General features: G+C 45.7%; 1 protein-coding gene across 1 annotated transcript in view; it reads left to right on the top strand.

Annotated features, from left to right (window-relative positions):
- Positions 1-582: 582 nt before the first annotated feature.
- tns1b (tensin 1b) overlaps positions 583-24,595 on the top strand; it is a gene marked incomplete at its 5' end in the record, with an annotated part of 254,067 nt that continues 230,054 nt past the window's right edge. The window contains one exon of the mRNA XM_083641496.1: positions 583-663. Within this exon, the coding sequence (XP_083497622.1) occupies positions 583-663 (81 nt within the window). The remainder of the gene's footprint in view (positions 664-24,595) is intronic.

Below are 24,595 nucleotides of genomic sequence, written 5' to 3'. Positions count from 1 at the left end.
AGAGTGAGGAGGGGGAGGTGAAGTGGGGTTGGATGCTGAGGGGAACGAAAGGGGAGGGGGGAGGGATCAAGGAATGAATGAAATTAAGAATGGTGAGAATTAGGGGTAAAGAGGGAGGGAGGAGATGAGAGAGAGAAGAGAGGAGGGGCAAGATAGATGGATAATAAGTGGAGTACCCCCACTTTTTAAGCCCCTCCCCCTCTCTGGGGGTTGCCTGACCCCAAAAAAAGCTTTGTGAAACTTCCCCCAGCTGAGGGAAAGAGAGGCAGAGTGGAGAGAGGAGAGAGAGAGGAGAGGAGAGGCAGTCGCCAGGACCCAAATTAGAGGAGCGACAGAGGTGGAGAAAGCAAGTCAGACAAGACTTGAGGGAGAGAGAAAGAGAGAGCGAGAGAGAGAGAGAGAGAGAGAAAGGCTGTGAAAGAGACAGTAAGCAGTGTGAGACAGCCGTAGTGAAAAGGTGACAGAGGGACAGAGAGTTGTCTCCTGGCTGGTGATGGCTATGCAGCGCTGGGTGGCTTGGCTCTCCTCTGGTCTGGACTAGTCTTCAGGAAGCTGGCTGGAGCATCACTCCTGTAGTCCACCATGCCCTCCGTGTCCCTCAGCCTGCCGGCAGCCTTGGCCGGCCCCGCTCGCACCTGGGTCTGCCTTTCCTGCATGTTCTGGGTGAGATAGCTTAACCCCCTCTCTCTCTCTATAGCCATGTATGAACCTTAACCCCCTCTCTCTATAGCCATGTGTGCATGTGTGTAATGACAAGATAACCAGTGTGTGAGCTTACATGCAAGGTGCAAAGAACCAGCTTTAGTGGATCGTCACTAGGGATGTGACAACACATCACCATCGATACAAATGTGTGAAGATTCAAATCGCTGAGATGAAAATTGAATCGCCATGCTTTTTTTCCTTTTACAAAGATATGCATTCATTCATTCATCTTTTGCAGTTATACCTCTTTTCATTTGTTAAATAAAAGATACAGTATTTTGTATTTTTTTGTATATCTAAGAAATAATTAAGGGAATCTTTTTCAGTCATAATTTGTCTGCATTCTCATTTTGAAAAAAAAAAGGGAAAAAAATAAAATCGTATTGTGAACTCAGTATCGTGAATCGTATCGAATCGTGAGTTGAGTCACTTGAGTGTATCGTTAGATCCCTAATCGTGATTCGTGACACATTGCCGTATAATAAAATTTATTTACCTGGATAAAAAGTGAAGTAGTTTGCTGGGTTGAAAGTGATGCCTCAGACCAATACAGTGGGGGAATCCCAGTCAGACTGGGCCAGCGGGTCTCTGGATCTATTGGGTGGTCTGCTGTCGGGGGTGGGGTGGGTGGAGGGCTGTGAGCCGGCGTTTTGCGGGTGGGGGGAGATCTTATGGAAGAGAGTGAGAGACAAATTGTGGGGTGTTTTCTCTGTCCATGGACACATTTTTCTCCACCACCTCCATCTACACACTAAAAGCTTGGCTTGTCTGTTTTGACACTGCCTTGAACCAAATGGGTCTCTCTCTCTCTCTCTCTCTCTCTCTCTCTCTCCCTCTCCCACCCTCAGCCCCCCCCCCCCCCTCCCTTGCTCTCTCCATGTCTCTCTCCCGCTCTAGGTGGTTGGGGCAGACAGCTATTTTTGCTTTCTCTTGTATAATTTAATCTGCTGTGCATTCCCGCTCACACAGTGAGGGGCTTGTTTGTGCACTGAGCAGTGTGTTGTGGTCAGCCAACAAACTGTGCTGGTGTATGTTGTTCATGCTAAAAGCAGCGTGACTGTGTACTGCGTAGTGCGTATAGTCATATAGTCATTTGTCTAAAAACACTTGAGGACTTTCCCCTAATTTGCGCCGATACGAAAGAACATTTCTGGCTGAAATATACGACACCATGCTCTCCTCTTCTTCAGATGAATACAGAAAAAGGATGGGGGGCGAATGCAGAGGATGAAAGAAAAGAGTAGCTCAATAGACTATTGAGACCCATCCGTTCACATTTTGCGATGGTCCTTTGGGACGTGAACGCACACCACCGGCAAAGCTGGAGTTCTTGGCGAGGAGACGGGATAATCTTACACAGCTCTTCATCAGTTAATTACCATTCTTTCTTTTGAGGAGCGGGAGGCGAGGTGAACGGGGGGGAAGGTCGTAAAAAGAATCTCAAAGCCCCCCAGCTAAGCTCCGGGCCACTGATTGACTGCATCAGAGCACTGTATGACAAAGACAGCTCACTTAAGGGGGCGGGGCTCCATCTGACCCCTTGCATTAATGGCCGATCTTTGTTTACTCTGAATTGCGCCTGCATATGGGCGCACCTTCTCCCGACAGATTGTCGTGTTTCCATTAGTGTGATATGACCTATTCACGTGCAATCATCCAATGCTTTTACCTTGAGCAGAAACTCAAAGGTGTGCTGAGAATACTGGAGACCACAAGCACAGCATTGAGTTTCAATATTGCCAAATACAAGAGTTTACTGGGACTTGGGCATAGATTACACGGTAATCCTCCTTCCTAATGATATTTTGCTTGTACTTCTTGCTAGACTTAATACAGGGACTGGCTTAGTAATAGAGGCACTGCTGGGGCAGCTGGTAAAGTGCGTACAGCTGCAGAAGAGGTTATGAAGTGATAGAGAGAGAGAGAGAGTGAGAGAGAGAGAGGCAGAGAGAGAGGGAAAGAGCAAGTGAGAGTGAGTGAGTACAGATGCAGGAAACAGACCATCTCCATGAACTAGACAAGATGCATTTCTTCTAGCTAAGCCTCCAAAAGGGGAGGATTGTCTTCTGTCAGAGCATGATGGTCCTGGATAAATTGAGATTTTCCAGCATATAAGCAGAAAACTGCTGCGGGAAAGATAGGAAATGACAGGAACGACTCGAAGGACGAAGGAAATGAACAGAAGATGCTCCGGGCGAAAAAGGGAGGGCGAAGAAAGCAGGGATGACACAAGAGGCCAAACATTGTGAATAATTAATGAATGCCAAAAAAAGTGTTTTAGGGACAATCTTATCAGGTTTCGTCTAAAAAGGCCGTGGGAGTAATCAAACGTCCTCTAAAAGCCCAAAAGAAAGTTCAGTTTTTAGGACATGCAAAATCCTGTTCATATCTAAGAACAAAGGGTGAATAATGCATCCAAGTTATTGAGGCTATTGCACCAAACACGGGTAATTAGTAGGATTTGTAGTACCAAGCTATTGAAGGCTGCTACACCCAACTCTCAGACTTTGGAGGGATTTGAACGGTGTCGGTAGCGGTGTCGGTAGCGGTGGCCAAGCGGCTCGATCCGACAAGGTGCCAGTGTTGTTGCAGAACACACATCAGAGGACGCCGGCCCGCAAATGTGAGCCAATACAAATATTGACCCCTGACTAAACCTTCTGAGCTGTCAGAGTTCAAAGAGCTTACTGGGATGATCGATACCCATTAACGTACACTCAGTCAATCTTGCTTCCAGGTTGGGTCTCAACAGGACCGCTCTGGGGACTTCTCAGCAATGTCCGGCCCCTGGGTTGTAGTTGTCTTGTCTTGACAAGTGGACATGCACACACCAAAAACCTCATGCAAGCTGCTGAATCGGTATTAGGAACTTTAATTCTGAAGCAAGACAATTTTTTTGTTGAAAATTCCCATTTTAGATGTTTTTCAAATTGGGTTAAGGCAGTAGTGGTGCCTGTGAGAACAGACTTCACAGAGGAGTAGAAGGACAGAGGTAAGCTTGAGCAGGATGTGTGAGATCACACTGCATTCCTCAGATAAAATAGCTTTATATTTCTCCTCATCCCCTCGTCTTCTTTCCCACATTCCTCTTTGTCTCTTGGTCTGTTGCTAGTTTGACCCCCCTCATCCCAGTTCCTGAGATTACCCTGCCTTGATTCGAGTAGAAAATGTTCCACATGTGGGGCGCCTTTGAAATACGTCTGCAACATTTCTGTAATTGTAACATCTGGGTTTATGTTGCCCCAATGTTTTGCAACTATAATGGATTTGCCATGCAGAACCTTCCGGCATGACTCTTACTCTGTAGTTGCCATCCTGGGGATTTGTGCAGCCGGACGCACGCTTCTTTGTCGAGGTGTTGCACTTTGCGTGTGTTCCCTTCTTGTCGGTGACGGGGTTGAAAATGGTTGAACGATGTCCTTTCCTCTCTCACAAGATAAAGGCAAGTTTAACCCTTGCTCAGTTGATTTATGAGAGTTGTGAAGCTTTGTGTAACCCCCCCCCCCCCATCCCTCACACACACACACGCACGCACGCACACGCACACACACACACACACACACACACACACACACACACACACACACACACACACACACACACACACACACACACACACACACACACACAAACACACACACACACACACACACACACACACACACACACACACACACACACACACCCCTTTAGTCCCTGAAGAGTCCCCAGCCTTCTGCATGCTTCACTGGGCACATTGGCCTTAAACCTCCCATGGCCTTCCGGCTCTTCCTGGTGGGAGGTTCAGGGTTCAGAAATGTGACTAGGTTTTGATTCCTCTATTCTGTCCACCCTGTGGGATGTGGAGTTCTGTCCACCCTGTGGGATGTGGAGTAGTGGAGAGTAGACCCAAGTCAAGTCAGTTTACCTACTGGTGATGCAAGATTTATATAACTTTTTATTTAGCCTAGATCCTTGGATGACAGTTGACTCAAGCCCAATTTATGCTTTGTTTGCCGACACTTTTGAAACGGTCGCCGACCGAAATGAGGACTTGAGTCGACACTTTCAAGTGTCGGCGAGCAGTGTCTGCTACCTGGTGAAATGTCTAGTGTCACATGTGTGTCGCGCAAGTCTGATTGGCTATATAGATGGCACGCGCTTGACTTCCTTGTTTTGGTTTTCGCTCGATTGAAATGAATGCACGTGTCCCCGCTATTTTTATCAGCCTGTCCTTGATGTATGACTTCGTGAAAATCACAAACATTGTGATCAATTTCCCAGAGAGAGAGGAGGTGAGTTGTGTGGTTGTGTGTCGTTTATATGCGGCTGCAGCCAAGTATGTTACATCTTGCCTCCGAGGTGGTTTCACTGTGCATTCCCTCTCTTCTCTTGGCTGTCTGCTTATAGCGTTCGGGTGTCACGTGACCGTTGAACCGAGGCGAACATTCACTGAAGTATAAATGCAACACCATGAGCGACACTTTCTTTTTCGTCTGCGACCATGTGCTGAGCGACACTTTCTATTAAGTATAAATTAAGCTTCAGTGTGGGTCCTGAAAAAAGGTGAAGAACTACTAGTACTGACTGAGCTACTACATCATATAAATCAGCCAGAAGCCAGAAGTAATGTAGTTATTATAGCCATGAGAGGGGGTTTCCCAGGGCTGCAGCACCACTTGCTATTGGTCTGTGATCAGGAGCTGCGTGATCACTGTACAGGCTACCTGTCAATCACGCCCAACACATAGCCTTTTTTATCATTTATTTTACTCTAAACGGGTGAGCTATATAAAAATACACTCCCGTACAGTTGTTATGAAAGGTGAAATTAGATATAGAACAAAACCGTTTTTTGAACCAGGCTGCTGTAAACATGTTTATTTCTGCTCTAAAGTCAGGCGTTTTAACATGGGGTGAATGGGGAATGCCTCCCTTTTGGAGCCAGCCTCAAGTGGCCATTCGAGAACTGCAGTTTTTGGTTGCCTCGCAAGGCCACCGAACCCCCCCCCCCCCCTGAACTGAACACATCTATAAAAACATGTTCATAACTCTCTGTGCTCTCTGATACATCCTGTACTGCCGTTGTCAAACTTTTAAGGTCCACTGCTGTGCTTGTAATTGTTCTTGGCAGACTGCAGAAGGAACAGACACATGGGCAGTACATTGACACAGGTGACATTACTCAAGAGAAAAGGGTTGGTCGACTCTGAGAACAAGGGAGGTCAAAGGTCACGGCGAGGGAAGCGAAACAACCGTGTGGATTGGCTGCAGGCTTGGCTGTGCAGTCTGGGGAGGTGTTTTGAACCTGGTAGCAATTATGATTGTAAAGCTAACAGGAAGCTCATTGTGGGGCCTCCTCAGCGCGCGGGCCGTGACGGAGCAAAACAAATCCCCCTGCAATCTTCTTACTCGATGATGATAAATAATGATGATGATGATGATGATAATAATAATTATAACAACACAAGCATCATTTGTGCCCACTCGGCAGTACAGAAATTGCTGCAGACTATCAGGCAGATAATCTGAATGATCCTAACACAGAAATTAAAGAGACATTTTCATATTTGAAAAAATGTGTTTTAAGGCAGTGGTTCTCAAAGTGAGGTCCGGGGACCCCCAGGGGTCCTTGAGAGGGTTCCAACAAAAAGGGGGATAATTTATTTTCACTATAATTCCATACATAATAGCACAATGACAGAATGTATGACTATTTTAGTCATGCGTTTCATACTGTAATAAAACATCTAACATCTCACGTCCTTGACGTGAAAAAGGTTTCAGAACCACTGGTTTAAGGCATCTGTGCTGTTGTATTTTTCTACTCTCAATTCCATGTCTCTTCTCACTGTACACTGTCACAATAAAATAATACAATTCTTGAGGAGTGCACAGCCTGCTCTGGTTTTATACAAAAGGTCCATTATCAGTGGACGGCTGATTTCTGTTTCATGTTCGATGCTTTGTTTTATCAACCCCATTTTTGGTGCTCAAAACAGAACAAGGCCACCTTATATGGCTATGCTTGGCCTCTTGATGTGTGCAACATGTAGGTCTCACTGTCGGCCAAGGCATTTTTTTACATGTAGACTCAAACTTTGTGCTTATTCACTGCCAGAACAGAGCAGTCAGTCAGCTTTAGCAAAACATTGTTGTGCGTTACACAGCAACGAAGCACATAGAAACTGATGACTGTAAAACAAGGGAACACAAACACATCTCTGTTTTAAATATGATGCCAGCCAGGGCTCGGCTGTGCGCACGTGTTAATGGCTATGAGAGCTCTTAGGTAATGACAGGAGGACAGTCTGCAGTAATGACGACTAAGTATGATCTATCACTACCTCTGCCTTTCTCCTCAACACCAGTATGAATGTGTGACTTTGCCATCGGTGCAGCTATGGATTGTTTGATGACTAAGATCTTTCCTGGCACCATTTATCTAATCTGCCAGGCCAGGGCTGTCACTGAAGAGGCCCGCAGTCACAACCAGTACAGGGCTGTCACTGAAGAGGCCCGCAGTCACAACCAGTACAGGGCTGTCACTGAAGAGGCCTGCAGTCACAACCAGTCCAGGGCTGTCACTGAAGAGGCCCGCAGTCACAACCAGTCCAGGGCTGTCACTGTCACTGAAGAGGCCCACAGTCACAACCAGTCCAGGGCTGTCACTGTCACTGAAGAGGCCCGCAGTCACAACCAGTCCAGGGCTGTCACTGTCACTGAAGAGGCCCACAGTCACAACCAGTCCAGGACTGTCACTGAAGAGGCCCGCAGTCACAACCAGTCCAGGGCTGTCACTGAAGAGGCCTGCAGTCACAACCAGTCCAGGGCTGTCACTGAAGACGCCCACAGTCACAACCAGTCCAGGGCTGTCACTGAAGACGCCCACAGTCACAACCAGTCCAGGGCTGTCACTGAAGAGGCCCGCAGTCACAACCAGTCCAGGGCTGTCACTGAAGAGGCCCGCAGTCACAACCAGTCCAGGGCTGTCACTGAAGAGGCCCACAGTCACAACCAGTCCAGGGCTGTCACTGAAGAGGCCTGCAGTCACAACCAGTCCAGGGCTGTCACTGAAGAGGCCTGCAGTCACAACCAGTCCAGGGCTGTCACTGAAGACGCCCACAGTCACAACCAGTCCAGGGCTGTCACTGAAGACGCCCACAGTCACAACCAGTCCAGGGCTGTCACTGAAGAGGCCCGCAGTCACAACCAGTCCAGGGCTGTCACTGAAGAGGCCTGCAGTCACAACCAGTCCAGGGCTGTCACTGAAGAGGCCCGCAGTCACAACCAGTCCAGGGCTGTCACTGAAGAGGCCTGCAGTCACAACCAGTCCAGGGCTGTCACTGAAGAGGCCTGCAGTCACAACCAGTCCAGGGCTGTCACTGAAGAGGCCCACAGTCACAACCAGTTCATGCCATGATAAGCTCTCATTCTGATTCTGATGTGATCTGGGCCCTCCTGTTGATCCATGATAAGCTCTCATTCTGATTCTGATGTGATCTGGGCCCTCCTGTTGATCCCTGTGCATCCCAGTGTGAGGCCAAACAATGCTCATAGCAGCTGGCAGTGACAGCACCCTGCGCTGCTGCCTATGCATGTGATGTGTGTAAAGGAGATGAGGATTTGCATTTGCAGGTTTGGGTTTTATCATGCCTTTAATTCATACTTAATAAGGTGTCGGTGTGGTGGTGACGATGTTTGGAAAAGTATACTCACTTTGATGTTTATGAATTTCCCTGGCTTTATGAATTTTAAGCATCTTTCGTCTGGAAAACGAGAACACTTTCATGACCTTGTAAAATCTAAAAAAGCAAACTTTAATAGCAAAATACCAAACAACACAACAACAATAAAACATGTTGTAATTACAAGCTTTGGACATGTCACCCTCGCCCCCATAAAGATGCATTCTGGGTATATGGTTTTAGCTTCACAGCGCCTCTCAAAAAGGCACCTCCCAACAGAAAGCAATAGGGAACATGTGTTGTCTTCTCTTGGCAGTTAGCACTCATGATGAACTTTGGCTGTCTTACTTTGAGTAAACCTGTTTTATCCTTCTGAACCCATGCCAGTGGCATTCTGCTAGCTTTTATTTGGGGTTTGTAGCTACTAGCTAGCCATCATGGTTCTGTGTGTGTGTGATTTATTTTCATACGCTGCTATATCACAATACTCTGAGAAAAATGTCAGCGCTTGTTTTCTTAAAACAGAAATCTTATCTGGAGATTTTGAGATTCTTAGTGAAAACAAATGAAGCACGAGGCGCTTTAATACGGATTTGCTGTAAGATTTCAAAACATATGCCGCCTGGATCTATTCCAGGAAATGACAATAGTGTTGTTGTTGTAATAATAATAATAATAATAATAATAATAATAATAATAATAATAATAATAATAATAATAATATATAATAATAATACTACAATAATACATTTTACATGTATGGTGCAGGGTACTCAGAGACACTTCATATTTGGCAACCAAGCACAAAATCAAAATAAAAGACCATAAAATTGAAGAACACAAGTCAAAGGTAAAACTGAACATGTGACAAAGTTAAACATATCAACAATGAGCAAAACAAGTCATATAAACTGACTAAAACCAGTCAGGAAACAGTGCTCTGTTCTGTTCATCATTACATCTTATTTTACATTACATCTTTTCCTCCATGAATCCAACACTTTCTCTCTGTCCTTGACTGGAATGTGGCTTGATTAGACTAATTACAGTACATTTGTATGGAGATTAGTTTTAACCCTGTCAGATGAGCCCTGTTTTATCCTGAGAATCACTGTAATTTTTACAAGTAGAACATAAAGTCAATTGTTTGGCCCTAAATACTATGCATATTGCACATAGTGGCAGACCAGGCCCCATAGGCTTTGGAAAGCAAGTATGAGGTGATGAGCCCTGTTCTAAGTGTTGTATTATCTTTCTTAGTGGCTTTTATTGTTGTACAATTGTAAGCTATTATATAGCTATAGATAGGATGCTGCTGTGTCTAAAGATGGACAGTTTTGGATTAACTCAGGTGTTTTCAGATTTCTGAGGAAATGTCCTCTTCTTTGAAATAGAAAGAGCCACTGCCATCCTCAATAACATGCTGAAAAGAAAATAGTCTTTATCATCAGTATCTCCAACACCAGCTGCTGTGAGCTGATGTTTGACCCCACAACACACCTGAAATACCTGCAAGCAATGAGTTTTGATGGAGCAAAGTGATGCAAAATGGAAAGTGGTCTGCAATATGAGTAGTAGGATATGAATTCGTTTTTGACGGTTTCTGTCTTTGTTGCCTGTTGCTGGGAGGGTTGTGCTCCTGCATCCAGCCCCCCCCCCATCATGTTGTCTCCACAGCTACTACTCTGAAAGTTGATCCAGAGTGGCAATGCGAGACAACTAACACAAGATGAGCACATGTCTCTGCTTCTCTCTCAGAGCTGCTGACGGCCTGTGAAAACTAAGGCATTTTGTTCTGTCCCTCTTCACTTCTGTATGACTGAGTAATTTCCTCCCTGGGATCCACCTCACTGAGATGAAATGCATGTAAATGGTAAAAAATGGTAAATGGTCTGCATTTATATAGCGCTTTTATCCAAAGCGCTTTACAATGAGTACCGTAAATTCCGGACTATAAGCCGCGGCTTTTTTCCCGTTTTTTGGCCCCTGCGGCTTATATAACGGTGCGTCTTATCTATGGATTTTTTCAGAAAAAAAAAAAAAAATACAAATAAAATCTCTCTTTTTTAGCACTCTTTCTAACTATAAATCCACTTCTGTTTTAATTTCCTCTCTTGCCCTCTTTTCACCACACCGCGGACACTGTGTGCACTGTAAAAATAAACAACGGTGGTGTTGTGTTATGTTGTTTTGTTGAAATGTTGTAATACGGTAAATGGGAGCTTCCTCAAACAGCCATCTCTTCCCGACAATCCCCTCTGTGCGTGACCACTTACATATGGTAATTACGGTAAGCAAACGGCCACTCGGGCAACAACTCCCTCCCCCGACTACCAGGAGAAAATCACAAACTTCAGCGAATTCACACAAAGGAAGATCAAGGAATATTCACAACAAGACGAGCAGTAGAAGCAACACTCTCACTTACCATGGGGAAGGTACGCAGAAATTCACACGAGGCAGCTTTCAAGTTGAAAGCAGTCAATCTCGCATTAAAAGAGAGCAGCCGCCGATCAAACAGAGCAGCCGCGCGTAACCTGGGCAAAAGGGACTGTCCGTCCGGGGGAGAACTACTGAACAACTCCCTCCCGACTACCAGGAGAAAATCACAAACTTCGGCGAATTCACACAAAGGAAGATCACGGAATATTATAGGAGTGTGAAAACATCCACAATTACCAACGGGTTCCAAAACGCTGGACTGCTGCGGGATGAAGAGGATCACCGCTGCGGGGACTGCCCCCTAGTCCGATACCTCACGAGTCCGATACCTCACGAGTCCGACACCTCATGGTTTTGGGTTAGGGTCTGGGGGAGGTTAGGTTTAGGCGTGGGGGTGGGAGAGGTTAGGTTTTGGGTTAGGGTCTGGGGGATGTTAGGTTTAGGCGTGGGGGTGGGAGAGGTTAGGTTTTGGGTTAGGGTCTGGGGGAAGTTAGCCTCTTTTTTCGGACTCGTGAGGTGTCGGACTCGTGAGGTATCGGACTCGTGCCATGGCACCTGAAGGAGAGAGGAGAGTGGTTGACGAAGCCACCCTGAACCTGTTCGTTTCCGACACTGAAGATGAGGACTTTGGTGGTTTCAGTACGCAGGAAGAAGAGGAAGACGAGGATTAGTGACTTGACTTCTCTGGTTACAGGTTTGCTGCACATATAGCCTATTGTTGTGTGATTTTGTCTGGGGATTAGTGACCTGACTTTTGTTTTGTTTTGTTGAAATGTTAATAAATGGGAGCTTCCCCAAACAGCCATCGCTTTCCCGACATTCCTCTCTGTGCACGAACCCTTTCATATGGTAATTAAACATCAAAACACCCGCGGCTTATAGTCCGGTGCGGCTTATAGAAGAAAAAAATAGTAAATTTTGGTCCCGCGGCTTATACACCGGTGCGTCTTATAGTCCGGAATTTACGGTAGATAGTCTACATTCACCCATTCATACACCAATGGCGGCAGGCTGCCGCGCAGGGTGCCTACACACCATCGGGAGCAAGGAGGGTTAAGTGTCTTGCCCAAGGACACAACGACAGCAGCTGGGAGGGAGCGGGGATCGAACCGCCAACCCTTGCGTCATTGGCTGACCCGCTCTACCTCCTGAGCTAAAGCCGCCCCTCATGTACAGAGAGGGAGAGCAGAGAGAGAGGAGGCAGAGAGAGAGTGGAGGCAGAGGGGGAGAGCAGAGAGAGAGGAGGCAGAGGGGGAGAGCAGAGAGAGAGGAGGCAGACAGGCAGAGAGAGAGAGCCCTTTGAATTGAATTGAGAGCAGAGAGAGAGGGGAGGCAGAGAGAGAGAGAGGGGAGGAAGAGAGGGGAGGCAGAGAGAGAGAGAGGGGAGGAAGAGAGGGGAGGCAGAGAGCGGAGGCACAGAGGGGAGGCAGAGAGAGAGAGAGGGGAGGAAGAGAGAGAGAGAGGGGAGGAAGAGAGAGAGAGGGGAGGAAGAGAGAGAGAGAGGGGAGGAAGAGAGAGAGAGAGGGGAGGAAGAGAGAGAGAGGGGAGGAAGAGAGAGAGAGAGGGGAGGAAGAGAGCGGAGGCACAGAGGGGAGGCAGAGAGAGAGGGGGAGGCAGAGAGAGAGAGCAAGAGGGAGGAAGGAGAGACTGGAATGCCTGTGGTGCATTTGTTCCCCAAATGAAAAGCAGGTGACTGTTCATTGTGAGGCCAGTTGGTCAGAGGGAACAACTGGAGGGCGGAAGAAAAGGGCGGAAGGGAAGGTTGAGAAACTGAACAAAACAAAAACAACTCTCCTTTCTGGTTTTTAGCACTGCTTTGTTGCCCATTGCACTTGTTCTATAGTAGGCTGCTTGCAATTATGGGATCCACAGACACTTCCCTCTTCTGTCTACTTTATTGTCATGAATCTCTGGACAAGTCAGTTAAATACTTTAACTAGTCTGTCTTGGTTGATTTATTTGTATCTGTGCCTGTGTGCTGCTCTCTACCCGCTTTTTTTGTAGATGATCAAAAACAGTTCAAGTAACTCCAGAACTGCCTGGAAGAGTTGTTCTGTTTCCCTCCACATCACATCACTGCTGACATGTTCCACATTAACAGTTGGTTTCGCCTCAGTCTCAGCCCTCAAAGGCTGAAACAGTGCAACCTGCTTGGGGATCTGTATTGGATCTGTATGGGCCACTGATTCCTTGCCAACCAACGGTGTTCAATCAGGAAGCAAAACACGAGGGGAAACATTATTTAGCTGCAAACTAGAGCGATAGCCTTAGCCAGGCCATCTTTATTACCTTGATGTTGCCAGGAGTTTCCTGCTTGTGAAACTGGCTGCCCTACCTGCCACCTCCTGGCACTTGATATCATTTTATCACTATCCAAATACATTATTTGACATTTCTGTATGTAAATATGACAGAATGTGCCAAGTTTGTGAATGTGAGTCTCTTCTCTGTTCACTCTGAGCCAAGAGGTGTGAGAGAACTGTGCTGACTTATTATGCACAGTAAGCATTGGTGTATTGGTGTTGGCTATCATTTCAATCATGAGAGACCAGTGGGTACAATTTGACAAGCAAGCTTTAATCACAAATAGCATGGAATCTAATTTTGGTTAATTGGTTAATCTAATTAATGACCTGGTAAGATGACCCTATTCTTGTGGTGAGAGAGGAGGGCATCTGCACAGTCTAGGATAGAGAATCCCCCCTGTAGGGAATTCTTCAGGAGTCAAGACGTTGGTGGTGGACTGGGGAGGTGGGTGGGGCGAAACGCAGCTCCAGAGAAGATGATCAGCCCAGGTACAGCCACCACTGAGGTGAACGACCAGGGAGAGGATGATGACGTGCTGACCATGGCTATATACAGTATACTGCCCCGTCGGAGGCTCAGCAGCGACGTCATAACAGACGTCATATTGACAGGGGCTGATTGGCTATTGGGGATGAGGTGATGAGTAACGAGACACACGTCATAACAGACGTCACACTTGACGTATGTTGAGAGCTGATTGCTATAGAGACAGTCAGCATGTGTGGGAACGCCCACAAAATGTTATATGGCGCGCGAGTGGGGTAAACCTGCACATATATCTCAATGGGCTGACTCACCAAAGGAAGGTGCTGCAGCTCTACACTACAGGTTTGGGGATTCTAGAGCAGAACACAAGACGTCTATTCAGATGTGCATTTACTGCGGTGGTCCACTGAGCTGGTGGCCTTGTGGCTGGTTGAGGACATCGCCTCAACCTATTGTGATATGAAGTAACGTGACTGATCTCCATCTTGAAACTCGGTCGAGAGAGACCCCCATTATTGTACATGTTTTGATATATAGCTGACACTATTATCCAGGGCAACTTTCAATGAATGAGGTGCAATGTCTTGTTGAGACACTTTGACAGGACGCATGGGGACATGTTAAAGGGAGTCAAACCTTTTGACCTTTCAGTTATGTCATGGTCTTTCTAAACACATATCCACTTGTCTTTACATTGTTCTTGCTGTTTGCCTCTAATGTACCAACTGAATTAGGGAAAAAAGTGCTTTAAATACTTTGCCCTGCTCCTATATGACATGGAACTCTTTGCAAGTCTCTCTGGGATCATTTAAAATAGCTCCGAAAAGCTTCTGAAGTTGCCACTGTTTTTCGTGTCTAAATGACTTATTGTTCGTACGGAGTTTATGGACTTGATAGACTTCAACTCATCTGTTATAAGCTGTTATTGCTCCTAACTCCTAACGTTGGTGTTTTAAATTGCGACCAGCGGCTATCATTTCAATCATGAGAGACCAGTGGGTACAATTTGACAAGCAAGCTTTAATCACAAATAGCATGGAATCTAATTTTGGTTAATTGGTTAATCTAATTAATGACCTGGTAAGATGACCCTATTCTTGTGGTGAGAGAGGAGGGCATCTGCACAGTCTAGGATAGAGAATCCCCCCTGTAGGGAATTCTTCAGGAGTCAAGACGTTGGTGGTGGACTGGGGAGGTGGGTGGGGCGAAACGCAGCTCCAGAGAAGATGATCAGCCCAGGTACAGCCACCACTGAGGTGAACGACCAGGGAGAGGATGTTATAAGCTGTTATTGCTCCTAACTCCTAACGTTGGTGTTTTAAATTGCGACCAGCAGCTCTAAACTCTAAGGCCCCTATCTTCCCACTGGCCTTAGGCGCTAAACTGGTGTTAAACGCAAAAAAAACACGCTTTGCACCTTCCTCGGGGAAGATAGCATCATGTTTTTAGGCCCTGAAATGCGCTTTACGCCGAAGAGGCATGGCGCAGTGCCAGAATAGGCCAGAATGGGCGTTTCGGCCTTAAATACCGGCCTACCGCTATCTTCCCCCTGGCATTAATTTAGCGTTTAGCGCTTTTCAAAACCAGGCCTTATTCAGTGCGCCGGGGATATTACTGTGCGTAATATTTCTTTCCCCAATCTAATCTCATCATGACATCCAGTGATAGGCTATATTTTTCTAGCCGATGCGTTTAGAATTTTTTTTTCACTTTGGTCCACGCCCACTAATATGGGCCGCGCCTGGCCCTAAGTGCTAATTTAAGGCCAGTGGGACGATAGCAGGCCATTTACGATAGGGCCCTAAAGCTCTATAGGTGGCTCTGTCGGTTGGTCCACAGGAATTTGCATATCTGTTCGCAGCTATTGCGAATTTGCGCTTGTTATTCTTGATATTGTTTCTTGGTGTGTGTGTGTCTGTCTGTCTGTCTCTTGCTTTTGTAAAAATGTAATGTGTGGTAAACAGGCTTGGACATGTAGTGTGGGGCTGCCTGGGAGTATTCTATTGTGTTTGTGAAGCTGAGCAAACATATTAGTCATAATGCATTTGCTTGTTTTGGGGTCAGGCTGCTGCCTGAATGCAGGATATCTAAACCGGGGAGAAACATGGATACCAACAATGTTTAGCTTGCACAGATAATAGCTAATTAGCATCAGATGTGAGTGAGTCAAAATGAAAAACAGACATTTGGGGATCAGTATAAATGGTAGTGTAGGCGTTTGTGTTTGTTCAAGGAAGAAGCCCTCTAGTCATACAAAGCATTTTCCTGCTGATTGACCTTGTGTTTTCTCACACTCACAGTAACCTGCCACTGGCTGTCATGTGGGTTAAATAATCCAGACATGTCATTGTAACCTGCCACTGGCTGTCATGTGGTTAAATAATCCAGACATTTCATTGTAACCTGCCACTGGCTGTCATGTGGTTAAATAATCCAGACATGTCATTGTAACCTGCCACTGGCTGTCATGTGGGTTAAATAATCCAGACATTTCATTGTAACCTGCCACTGGCTGTCATGTGGGTTAAATAATCCAGACATTTCATTGTAACCTGCCACTGGCTGTCATGTGGTTAAATAATCCAGACATTTCATTGTAACCTGCCACTGGCTGTCATGTGGGTTAAATAATCCAGACATTAACCTGCCACTGGCTGTCATGTGGGTTAAATAATCCAGACATTTCATTGTAACCTGCCACTGGCTGTCATGTGGGTTAAATAATCCAGACATTAACCTGCCACTGGCTGTCATGTGGGTTAAATAATCCAGACATTTCATTGTAACCTGCCACTGGCTGTCATGTGGGTTAAATAATCCAGACATTTCATTGTAACCTGCCACTGGCTGTCATGTGGGTTAAATAATCCAGACATTTCATTGTAACCTGCCACTGGCTGTCATGTGGTTAAATAATCCAGACATTTCATTGTAACCTGCCACTGGCTGTCATGTGGGTTAAATAATCCAGACATTTCATTGTAACCTGCCACTGGCTGTCATGTGGGTTAAATAATCCAGACATTTCATTGTAACCTGCCACTGGCTGTCATGTGGGTTAAATAATCCAGACAGTTCATTGTAACCTGCCACTGGCTGTCATGTGGGTTAAATAATCCAGACATTTCATTGTAACCTGCCACTGGCTGTCATGTGGGTTAAATAATCCAGACATTTCATTGTAACCTGCCACTGGCTGTCATGTGGGTTAAATAATCCAGACATTTCATTGTAACCTGCCACTGGCTGTCATGTAGGTTAAATAATCCAGACATTTCATTGTAACCTGCCACTGGCTGTCATGTGGGTTAAATAATCCAGACATGTCATTGTAACCTGCCACTGGCTGTCATGTGGTTAAATAATCCAGACATTTCATTGTAACCTGCCACTGGCTGTCATGTGGTTAAATAATCCAGACATGTCATTGTAACCTGCCACTGGCTGTCATGTGGGTTAAATAATCCAGACATTTCATTGTAACCTGCCACTGGCTGTCATGTGGGTTAAATAATCCAGACATTTCATTGTAACCTGCCACTGGCTGTCATGTGGTTAAATAATCCAGACATTTCATTGTAACCTGCCACTGGCTGTCATGTGGGTTAAATAATCCAGACATTAACCTGCCACTGGCTGTCATGTGGGTTAAATAATCCAGACATTTCATTGTAACCTGCCACTGGCTGTCATGTGGGTTAAATAATCCAGACATTAACCTGCCACTGGCTGTCATGTGGGTTAAATAATCCAGACATTTCATTGTAACCTGCCACTGGCTGTCATGTGGGTTAAATAATCCAGACATTTCATTGTAACCTGCCACTGGCTGTCATGTGGGTTAAATAATCCAGACATTTCATTGTAACCTGCCACTGGCTGTCATGTGGTTAAATAATCCAGACATTTCATTGTAACCTGCCACTGGCTGTCATGTGGGTTAAATAATCCAGACATTTCATTGTAACCTGCCACTGGCTGTCATGTGGGTTAAATAATCCAGACATTTCATTGTAACCTGCCACTGGCTGTCATGTGGGTTAAATAATCCAGACAGTTCATTGTAACCTGCCACTGGCTGTCATGTGGGTTAAATAATCCAGACATTTCATTGTAACCTGCCACTGGCTGTCATGTGGGTTAAATAATCCAGACATTTCATTGTAACCTGCCACTGGCTGTCATGTGGGTTAAATAATCCAGACATTTCATTGTAACCTGCCACTGGCTGTCATGTGGGTTAAATAATCCAGACATTTCATTGTAACCTGCCACTGGCTGTCATGTGGTTAAATAATCCAGACATTTCATTGTAACCTGCCACTGGCTGTCATGTGGGTTAAATAATCCAGACATTTCATTGTAACCTGCCACTGGCTGTCATGTAGGTTAAATAATCCAGACATTTCATTGTAACCTGCCACTGGCTGTCATGTGGGTTAAATAATCCAGACATTTCATTGTAACCTGCCACTGGCTGCCATGTGGGTTAAATAATCCAGACATTTCATTGTAACCTGCCACTGGCTGTCATGTGGTTAAATAATCCAGACATGTCATTGTAACCTGCCACTGGCTGTCATGTGGTTAAATAATCCAGACATTTCATTGTAACCTGCCACTGGCTGTCATGTGGGTTAAATAATCCAGACATTAACCTGCCACTGGCTGTCATGTGGGTTAAATAATCCAGACATTTCATTGTAACCTGCCACTGGCTGTCATGTGGGTTAAATAATCCAGACATTAACCTGCCACTGGCTGTCATGTGGGTTAAATAATCCAGACATTTCATTGTAACCTGCCACTGGCTGTCATGTGGGTTAAATAATCCAGACATTTCATTGTAACCTGCCACTGGCTGTCATGTGGGTTAAATAATCCAGACATTTCATTGTAACCTGCCACTGGCTGTCATGTGGTTAAATAATCCAGACATTTCATTGTAACCTGCCACTGGCTGTCATGTGGGTTAAATAATCCAGACATTTCATTGTAACCTGCCACTGGCTGTCATGTGGGTTAAATAATCCAGACATTTCATTGTAACCTGCCACTGGCTGTCATGTGGGTTAAATAATCCAGACATTTCATTGTAACCTGCCACTGGCTGTCATGTGGGTTAAATAATCCAGACATTTCATTGTAACCTGCCACTGGCTGTCATGTGGGTTAAATAATCCAGACATTTCATTGTAACCTGCCACTGGCTGTCATGTGGGTTAAATAATCCAGACATTTCATTGTAACCTGCCACTGGCTGTCATGTGGTTAAATAATCCAGACATTTCATTGTAACCTGCCACTGGCTGTCATGTGGGTTAAATAATCCAGACATTTCATTGTAACCTGCCACTGGCTGTCATGTGGGTTAAATAATCCAGACATTTCATTGTAACCTGCCACTGGCTGTCATGTGGGTTAAATAATCCAGACATTTCATTGTAACCTGCCACTGGCTGTCATGTGGGTTAAATAATCCAGACATGTCATTGTAACCTGCCACTGGCTGTCATGTGGGTTAAATAATCCAGACATTTCATTGTAACCTGCCACTGGCTGTCATGTGGGTTAAATAATCCAGACATTTCATTGTAACCTGCCACTGGCTGTCATGTAGGTTAAATAATCCAGACATTTCATTGTAACCTGCCACTGGCTGTCATGTAGGTTAAATAATCCAGACATTTCATTGTAACCTGCCACTGGCTGTCATGTGGTTAAATAATCCAGACATTTCATTGTAACCTGCCACTGGCTGTCATGTGGTTAAATAATCCAGACATTTCATTGTAACCTGCCACTGGCTGTCATGTGGGTTAAATAATCCAGACATTTCATTGTAACCTGCCACTGGCTGTCATGTGGTTAAATAATCCAGACATTTCATTGTAACCTGCCACTGGCTGTCATGTGGGTTAAATAATCCAGACATTTCATTGTAACCTGCCACTGGCTGTCATGTAGGTTAAATAATCCAGACATTTCATTGTAACCTGCCACTGGCTGTCATGTGGGTTAAATAATCCAGACATTTCATTGTAACCTGCCACTGGCTGTCATGTGGGTTAAATAATCCAGACATTTCATTGTAACCTGCCACTGGCTGTCATGTGGGTTAAATAATCCAGACATTTCATTGTAACCTGCCACTGGCTGTCATGTGGGTTAAATAATCCAGACATTTCATTGTAACCTGCCACTGGCTGTCATGTGGGTTAAATAATCCAGGCATTTCATTGTAACCTGCCACTGGCTGTCATGTGGGTTAAATAATCCAGACATTTCATTGTAACCTGCCACTGGCTGTCATGTGGGTTAAATAATCCAGACATTTCATTGTAACCTGGATGACTCATGGATTTACCTCACACACATTGCTCTCACTGTCAGTAAAATGAAACTGACGCTTGTCTGTTTATGCATCTGTACTGCGTGTTGCCTTTGTGTTGTATTGGGGCTTTCCTCAGCAATATGGAGACAAGAGTGTAAATGTATAGCTTGATACTGGAGTGACATTTTGCTGGATATATTAAACAAAGTAAATAGCATGGTAAAATTCATATTCACATTTAATAAGGCGCTGGAAGAGGGCATGGGAGTCATCTTTTTCAGATTATTTACAGCATTTCTTCTTTATTAGATAATATACAGTAGAAAGATGGGAAAGAGACAGCCCGACACTCTGACACCTCAGTGTGTTTGCGTATTATAATGGAGCAGATATTGCATTAACATAAACACTGGAAGGCCAATGGATTTGGGGGTCTAAGAGAAGGTTAACAAGACATCAGACATCAACAAGGGGGTAGACACTACACATAATTATATCTCGCTGCATCATTTTGAAGATCTAAACACATGTTTACAGAAAGTGAAGGGACATTTTGAAAGCTGAAATATTTAATTTCTAAAATTGAAAACAGCAGTCAGGTGACGACAGAAATAGGTTTTGGGACGTGTAATTAGACAAAACCACTTCAGTAACTGCGCCATGCGTCATCGTAGTGCTGTGATTGCGGACGGATCGAAACAAGGATTTCATTGATTTCCTTTCAGGTCAACGAGACAGACATCTCTGCGCCGTTACCATGGACCACCAGTATGAGTCTGCAAAGAAACTCACCATGCTGGGGTTCTTTGTGCTCACGTGACGCCACAAGGGGGGAGAGAGAGAGAGGGGGGGAGAGATGAGGGGAGAGAGAGAGAGGGGCGGAGAGGGGGAGAGAGAGAGGGGGGAGAGAGAAAGAGAGAGAGAGGGAGATGAGGGGAGAGAGAGAGAATGCAAGTTTTGGGTTTTGGGGAGCATGAGGGGGCTGTAGGATGAAAGAGCGGAGAGTGTGGGATGAGTGGGATGAGTGGGAAGGTCTTGACTAGATGAGGAGGAAAGAGGTCAGGCAGAGGGGAAGAAGAGAAGCAGGGAGAGGTCAAAGGTCACATGGCCCTTGCTAGCTCACGTTCGGCTGAGCGAGATGAAGAATAGCCACTTTGTGAATAGGGAACATGGCCGGTGGGAAGGGGGCAGGGCGGAATGGGAGAAGAGGGGTGTGTTGGGAGGATCTCTTGGGGCGAAAATGAAAATGTAACACCGGACAAATTGTGTCTTTTGCTTGCTCATGCATTCAGTGAGTCAGTCGGTCTCACGTAGGGCTGGGCGATATATCGATTCAATTTTATATTGATATTGTGATAATGAGACTAGATATGGTCTTAGATTTTGGATATCAGAATCAGCTTTATTGGCCAAGTATGTACACATACAAGGGATTTGACTCCGGTTTGCGTTGCTCTCATAGTACTGACATACAGGGAGAAAAGGTATGCACAAGTTAAAACAGACAAGGCACAGTACATTTAAACATTTGCAAAAAATGACAGTAACTAGTAGGGCTGTGGCGATTCACTTATCTCCCGATTCGATACTATCACGATTCTTGGGTGCCGATTCGATTTATATTGTGATTCTTAAGTATTGCGATTCTACGATTATTGCGATTCGATATTACGATTTATTGCGATTTTTGTTTCTTTTTTTCTTTTCTTTTTTCAGTTTGTTTGCTTTTTTACACTAGATTAGAACATGGGAAAAGTTGAATCATACACTAGAGACTGTATATTATATATCATGAGTAGGGCTGGGCGATATAGTTAAAAACAGGGGCGGACTGGGATCATAATTCAGGCCGGGCATTAGATACCAAGCAGGCCAGGCCGATATGGGCCAACGCGCGTGAAATTTGGGCCGTTTGAAGCCAGATTTGGGCCGTTTGAAGTCCAATTTTACAATGAGATGCACCCACTTTAACCCTGAAGTGTAGTTATTACTTCAGACTAACTAATAAAGTAATAAAACCACTAGTAAACCAGTAGGCGGCGCCTGGCCTGCTGTTCAGTGAGTGGCCTGACTGCAAGCACCCAATTTTTTTTTTTTTTTTTTTTTTTTTTTTTTTGCGATTATCGATTCTGGAATAAAAGATCGATCCAAAAAATCGTGACATTAAAAATCGCGATACTTAGGTGAATCGATTTTTTCCCCCACCCCTAGTAACTAGTACACAATAAGTGTGGTGTAAAGTGTCTATTTTAAATAAAGAATGTACATGTAAAGCATAAGCCACACAGGATTGTAAACAAAGGCTAATATGTTTGCAGATATTGCACAGTTATAGGCCGTTCAACACCAAAATGTTAACGGATATTGTAATATTGATATGGCATAAGTGTTTGTTGGTTTTAAAGGCTGCATTACAGTAAAGTTAACTTTTCCTGTTATTTGCCTTTACCCATTTAGTCATAGCGATTTATGATTACTAGTGGACCCATGGGAGTTGGACCCTTCCCCACCCCCGGGAGCTAGACCCACCCAGTCTGCTCAGCCAGGAAGGATGACATCACTGATGACATCATTGCTCACATGACATCACATCATTAGGTAATTAGGGCAATTACAGAATAAAAAATCCGGCTCTGTCAGGTCACAGGTGCTCTTTACACCTCCTGAAAGTTTCAGCCCAATTGCACGTAAAATGGCATAGCTGTGGCCAAAAAAAATTCTGCTCACACACAAACACTTCTCATTCTTATTAGTACATTCTTATAGTAAGATAAGCAATAGGCATCCCTACAATATTGTCGCAGATCCGCAATATCAATATTGAGGTATTTTGTCAAAAAATATTGTGCTATTTGATTTTGTCCATATCGCCTAGCCCTAGTCTTACGTAATGTATAGTACACACAGTCACACACATGCGCACACACACATGCGCACACACACACACACACACACACACACACACACACACACACACACACACACACACACACACACACACACACACACACACACTCGCACACCGCCATGCACAAAAAGGCACAGATGGAGACATGCGGCGGTCACCCCAGTGTCTTGTCAAAATGTCCAGACGTGCACATGGCGTCCCATATGAGAGACGATGGCACACTAACTTGCCCATTATCCCAGTTGACTGGAGGGGTCTCGTTAAGCGATCTGGCTCCACCCGGATGAACAATAGCCTCTGATTGGCTGGGTGATGCTGCCGCGCTATCTTCCCATGTTGATTTTATTCACTCAGACTGAAGAGACTGGCAGGGACACAGAGGTGAAGGCTGAGGCCAGTCTGGTCTGTGTTTGAGGCAGGGACACAGAGGTGAAGGCTGAGGCCAGTCTGGTCTGTGTTTGAGGCAGGGACACAGAGGTGAAGGCTGAGGCCAGTCTGGTCTGTGTTTGAGGCAGGGACACAGAGGTGAAGGCTGAGGCCAGTCTGGTCTGTGTTTGAGGCAGGGACACAGAGGTGGAGGCTGAGGCCAGTCTGGTCTGTGTTTGAGGCAGGGACACAGAGGTGAAGGCTAAAGCCAGTCTGGTCTGTGTTTGAGGCAGGGACACAGAGGTGAAGGCTAAAGCCAGTCTGGTCTGTGTTTGAGGCAGGGACACAGAGGTGAAGGCTGAGGCCAGTCTGGTCTGTGTTTGAGGCAGGGACACAGAGGTGAAGGCTAAAGCCAGTCTGGTCTGTGTTTGAGGCAGGGACACAGAGGTGGAGGCTAAAGCCAGTCTGGTCTGTGTTTGAGGCAGGGACACAGAGGTGAAGGCTAAAGCCAGTCTGGTCTGTGTTTGAGGCAGGGACACAGAGGTGGAGGCTAAAGCCAGTCTGGTCTGTGTTTGAGGCAGGGACACAGAGGTGGAGGCTAAAGCCAGTCTGGTCTGTGTTTGAGGCAGGGACACAGAGGTGGAGGCTAAAGCCAGTCTGGTCTGTGTTTGAGGCAGGGACACAGAGGTGAAGGCTAAAGCCAGTCTGGTCTGTGTTTGAGGCAGGGACACAGAGGTGGAGGCTGAGGCCAGTCTGGTCTGTGTTTGAGGCAGGGACACAGAGGTGGAGGCTAAAGCCAGTCTGGTCTGTGTTTGAGGCAGGGACACAGAGGTGGAGGCTAAAGCCAGTCTGGTCTGTGTTTGAGGCAGGGACACAGAGGTGGAGGCTAAAGCCAGTCTGGTCTGTGTTTGAGGCAGGGACACAGAGGTGAAGGCTAAAGCCAGTCTGGTCTGTGTTTGATGCAGGGACACAGAGGTGGAGGCTAAAGCCAGTCTGGTCTGTGTTTGAGGCAGGGACACAGAGGTGGAGGCTAAAGCCAGTCTGGTCTGTGTTTGAGGCAGGGACACAGAGGTGGAGGCTAAAGCCAGTCTGGTCTGTGTTTGAGGCAGGGACACAGAGGTGAAGGCTAAAGCCAGTCTGGTCTGTGTTTGAGGCAGGGACACAGAGGTGGAGGCTAAAGCCAGTCTGGTCTGTGTTTGAGGCAGGGACACAGAGGTGAAGGCTAAAGCCAGTCTGGTCTGTGTTTGAGGCAGGGACACAGAGGTGAAGGCTAAAGCCAGTCTGGTCTGTGTTTGAGGCAGGGACACAGAGGTGGAGGCTAAAGCCAGTCTGGTCTGTGTTTGAGGCAGGGACACAGAGGTGAAGGCTAAAGCCAGTCTG

Source organism: Poromitra crassiceps (genome assembly GCF_964638095.1).
Source record: "Poromitra crassiceps genome assembly, chromosome: 8".
Lineage (NCBI taxonomy): Eukaryota > Metazoa > Chordata > Actinopteri > Beryciformes > Melamphaidae > Poromitra > Poromitra crassiceps.
The sequence above is the reverse complement of the archived record's forward strand: the minus strand, read 5'-3'. Positions and strand labels throughout refer to the sequence as shown.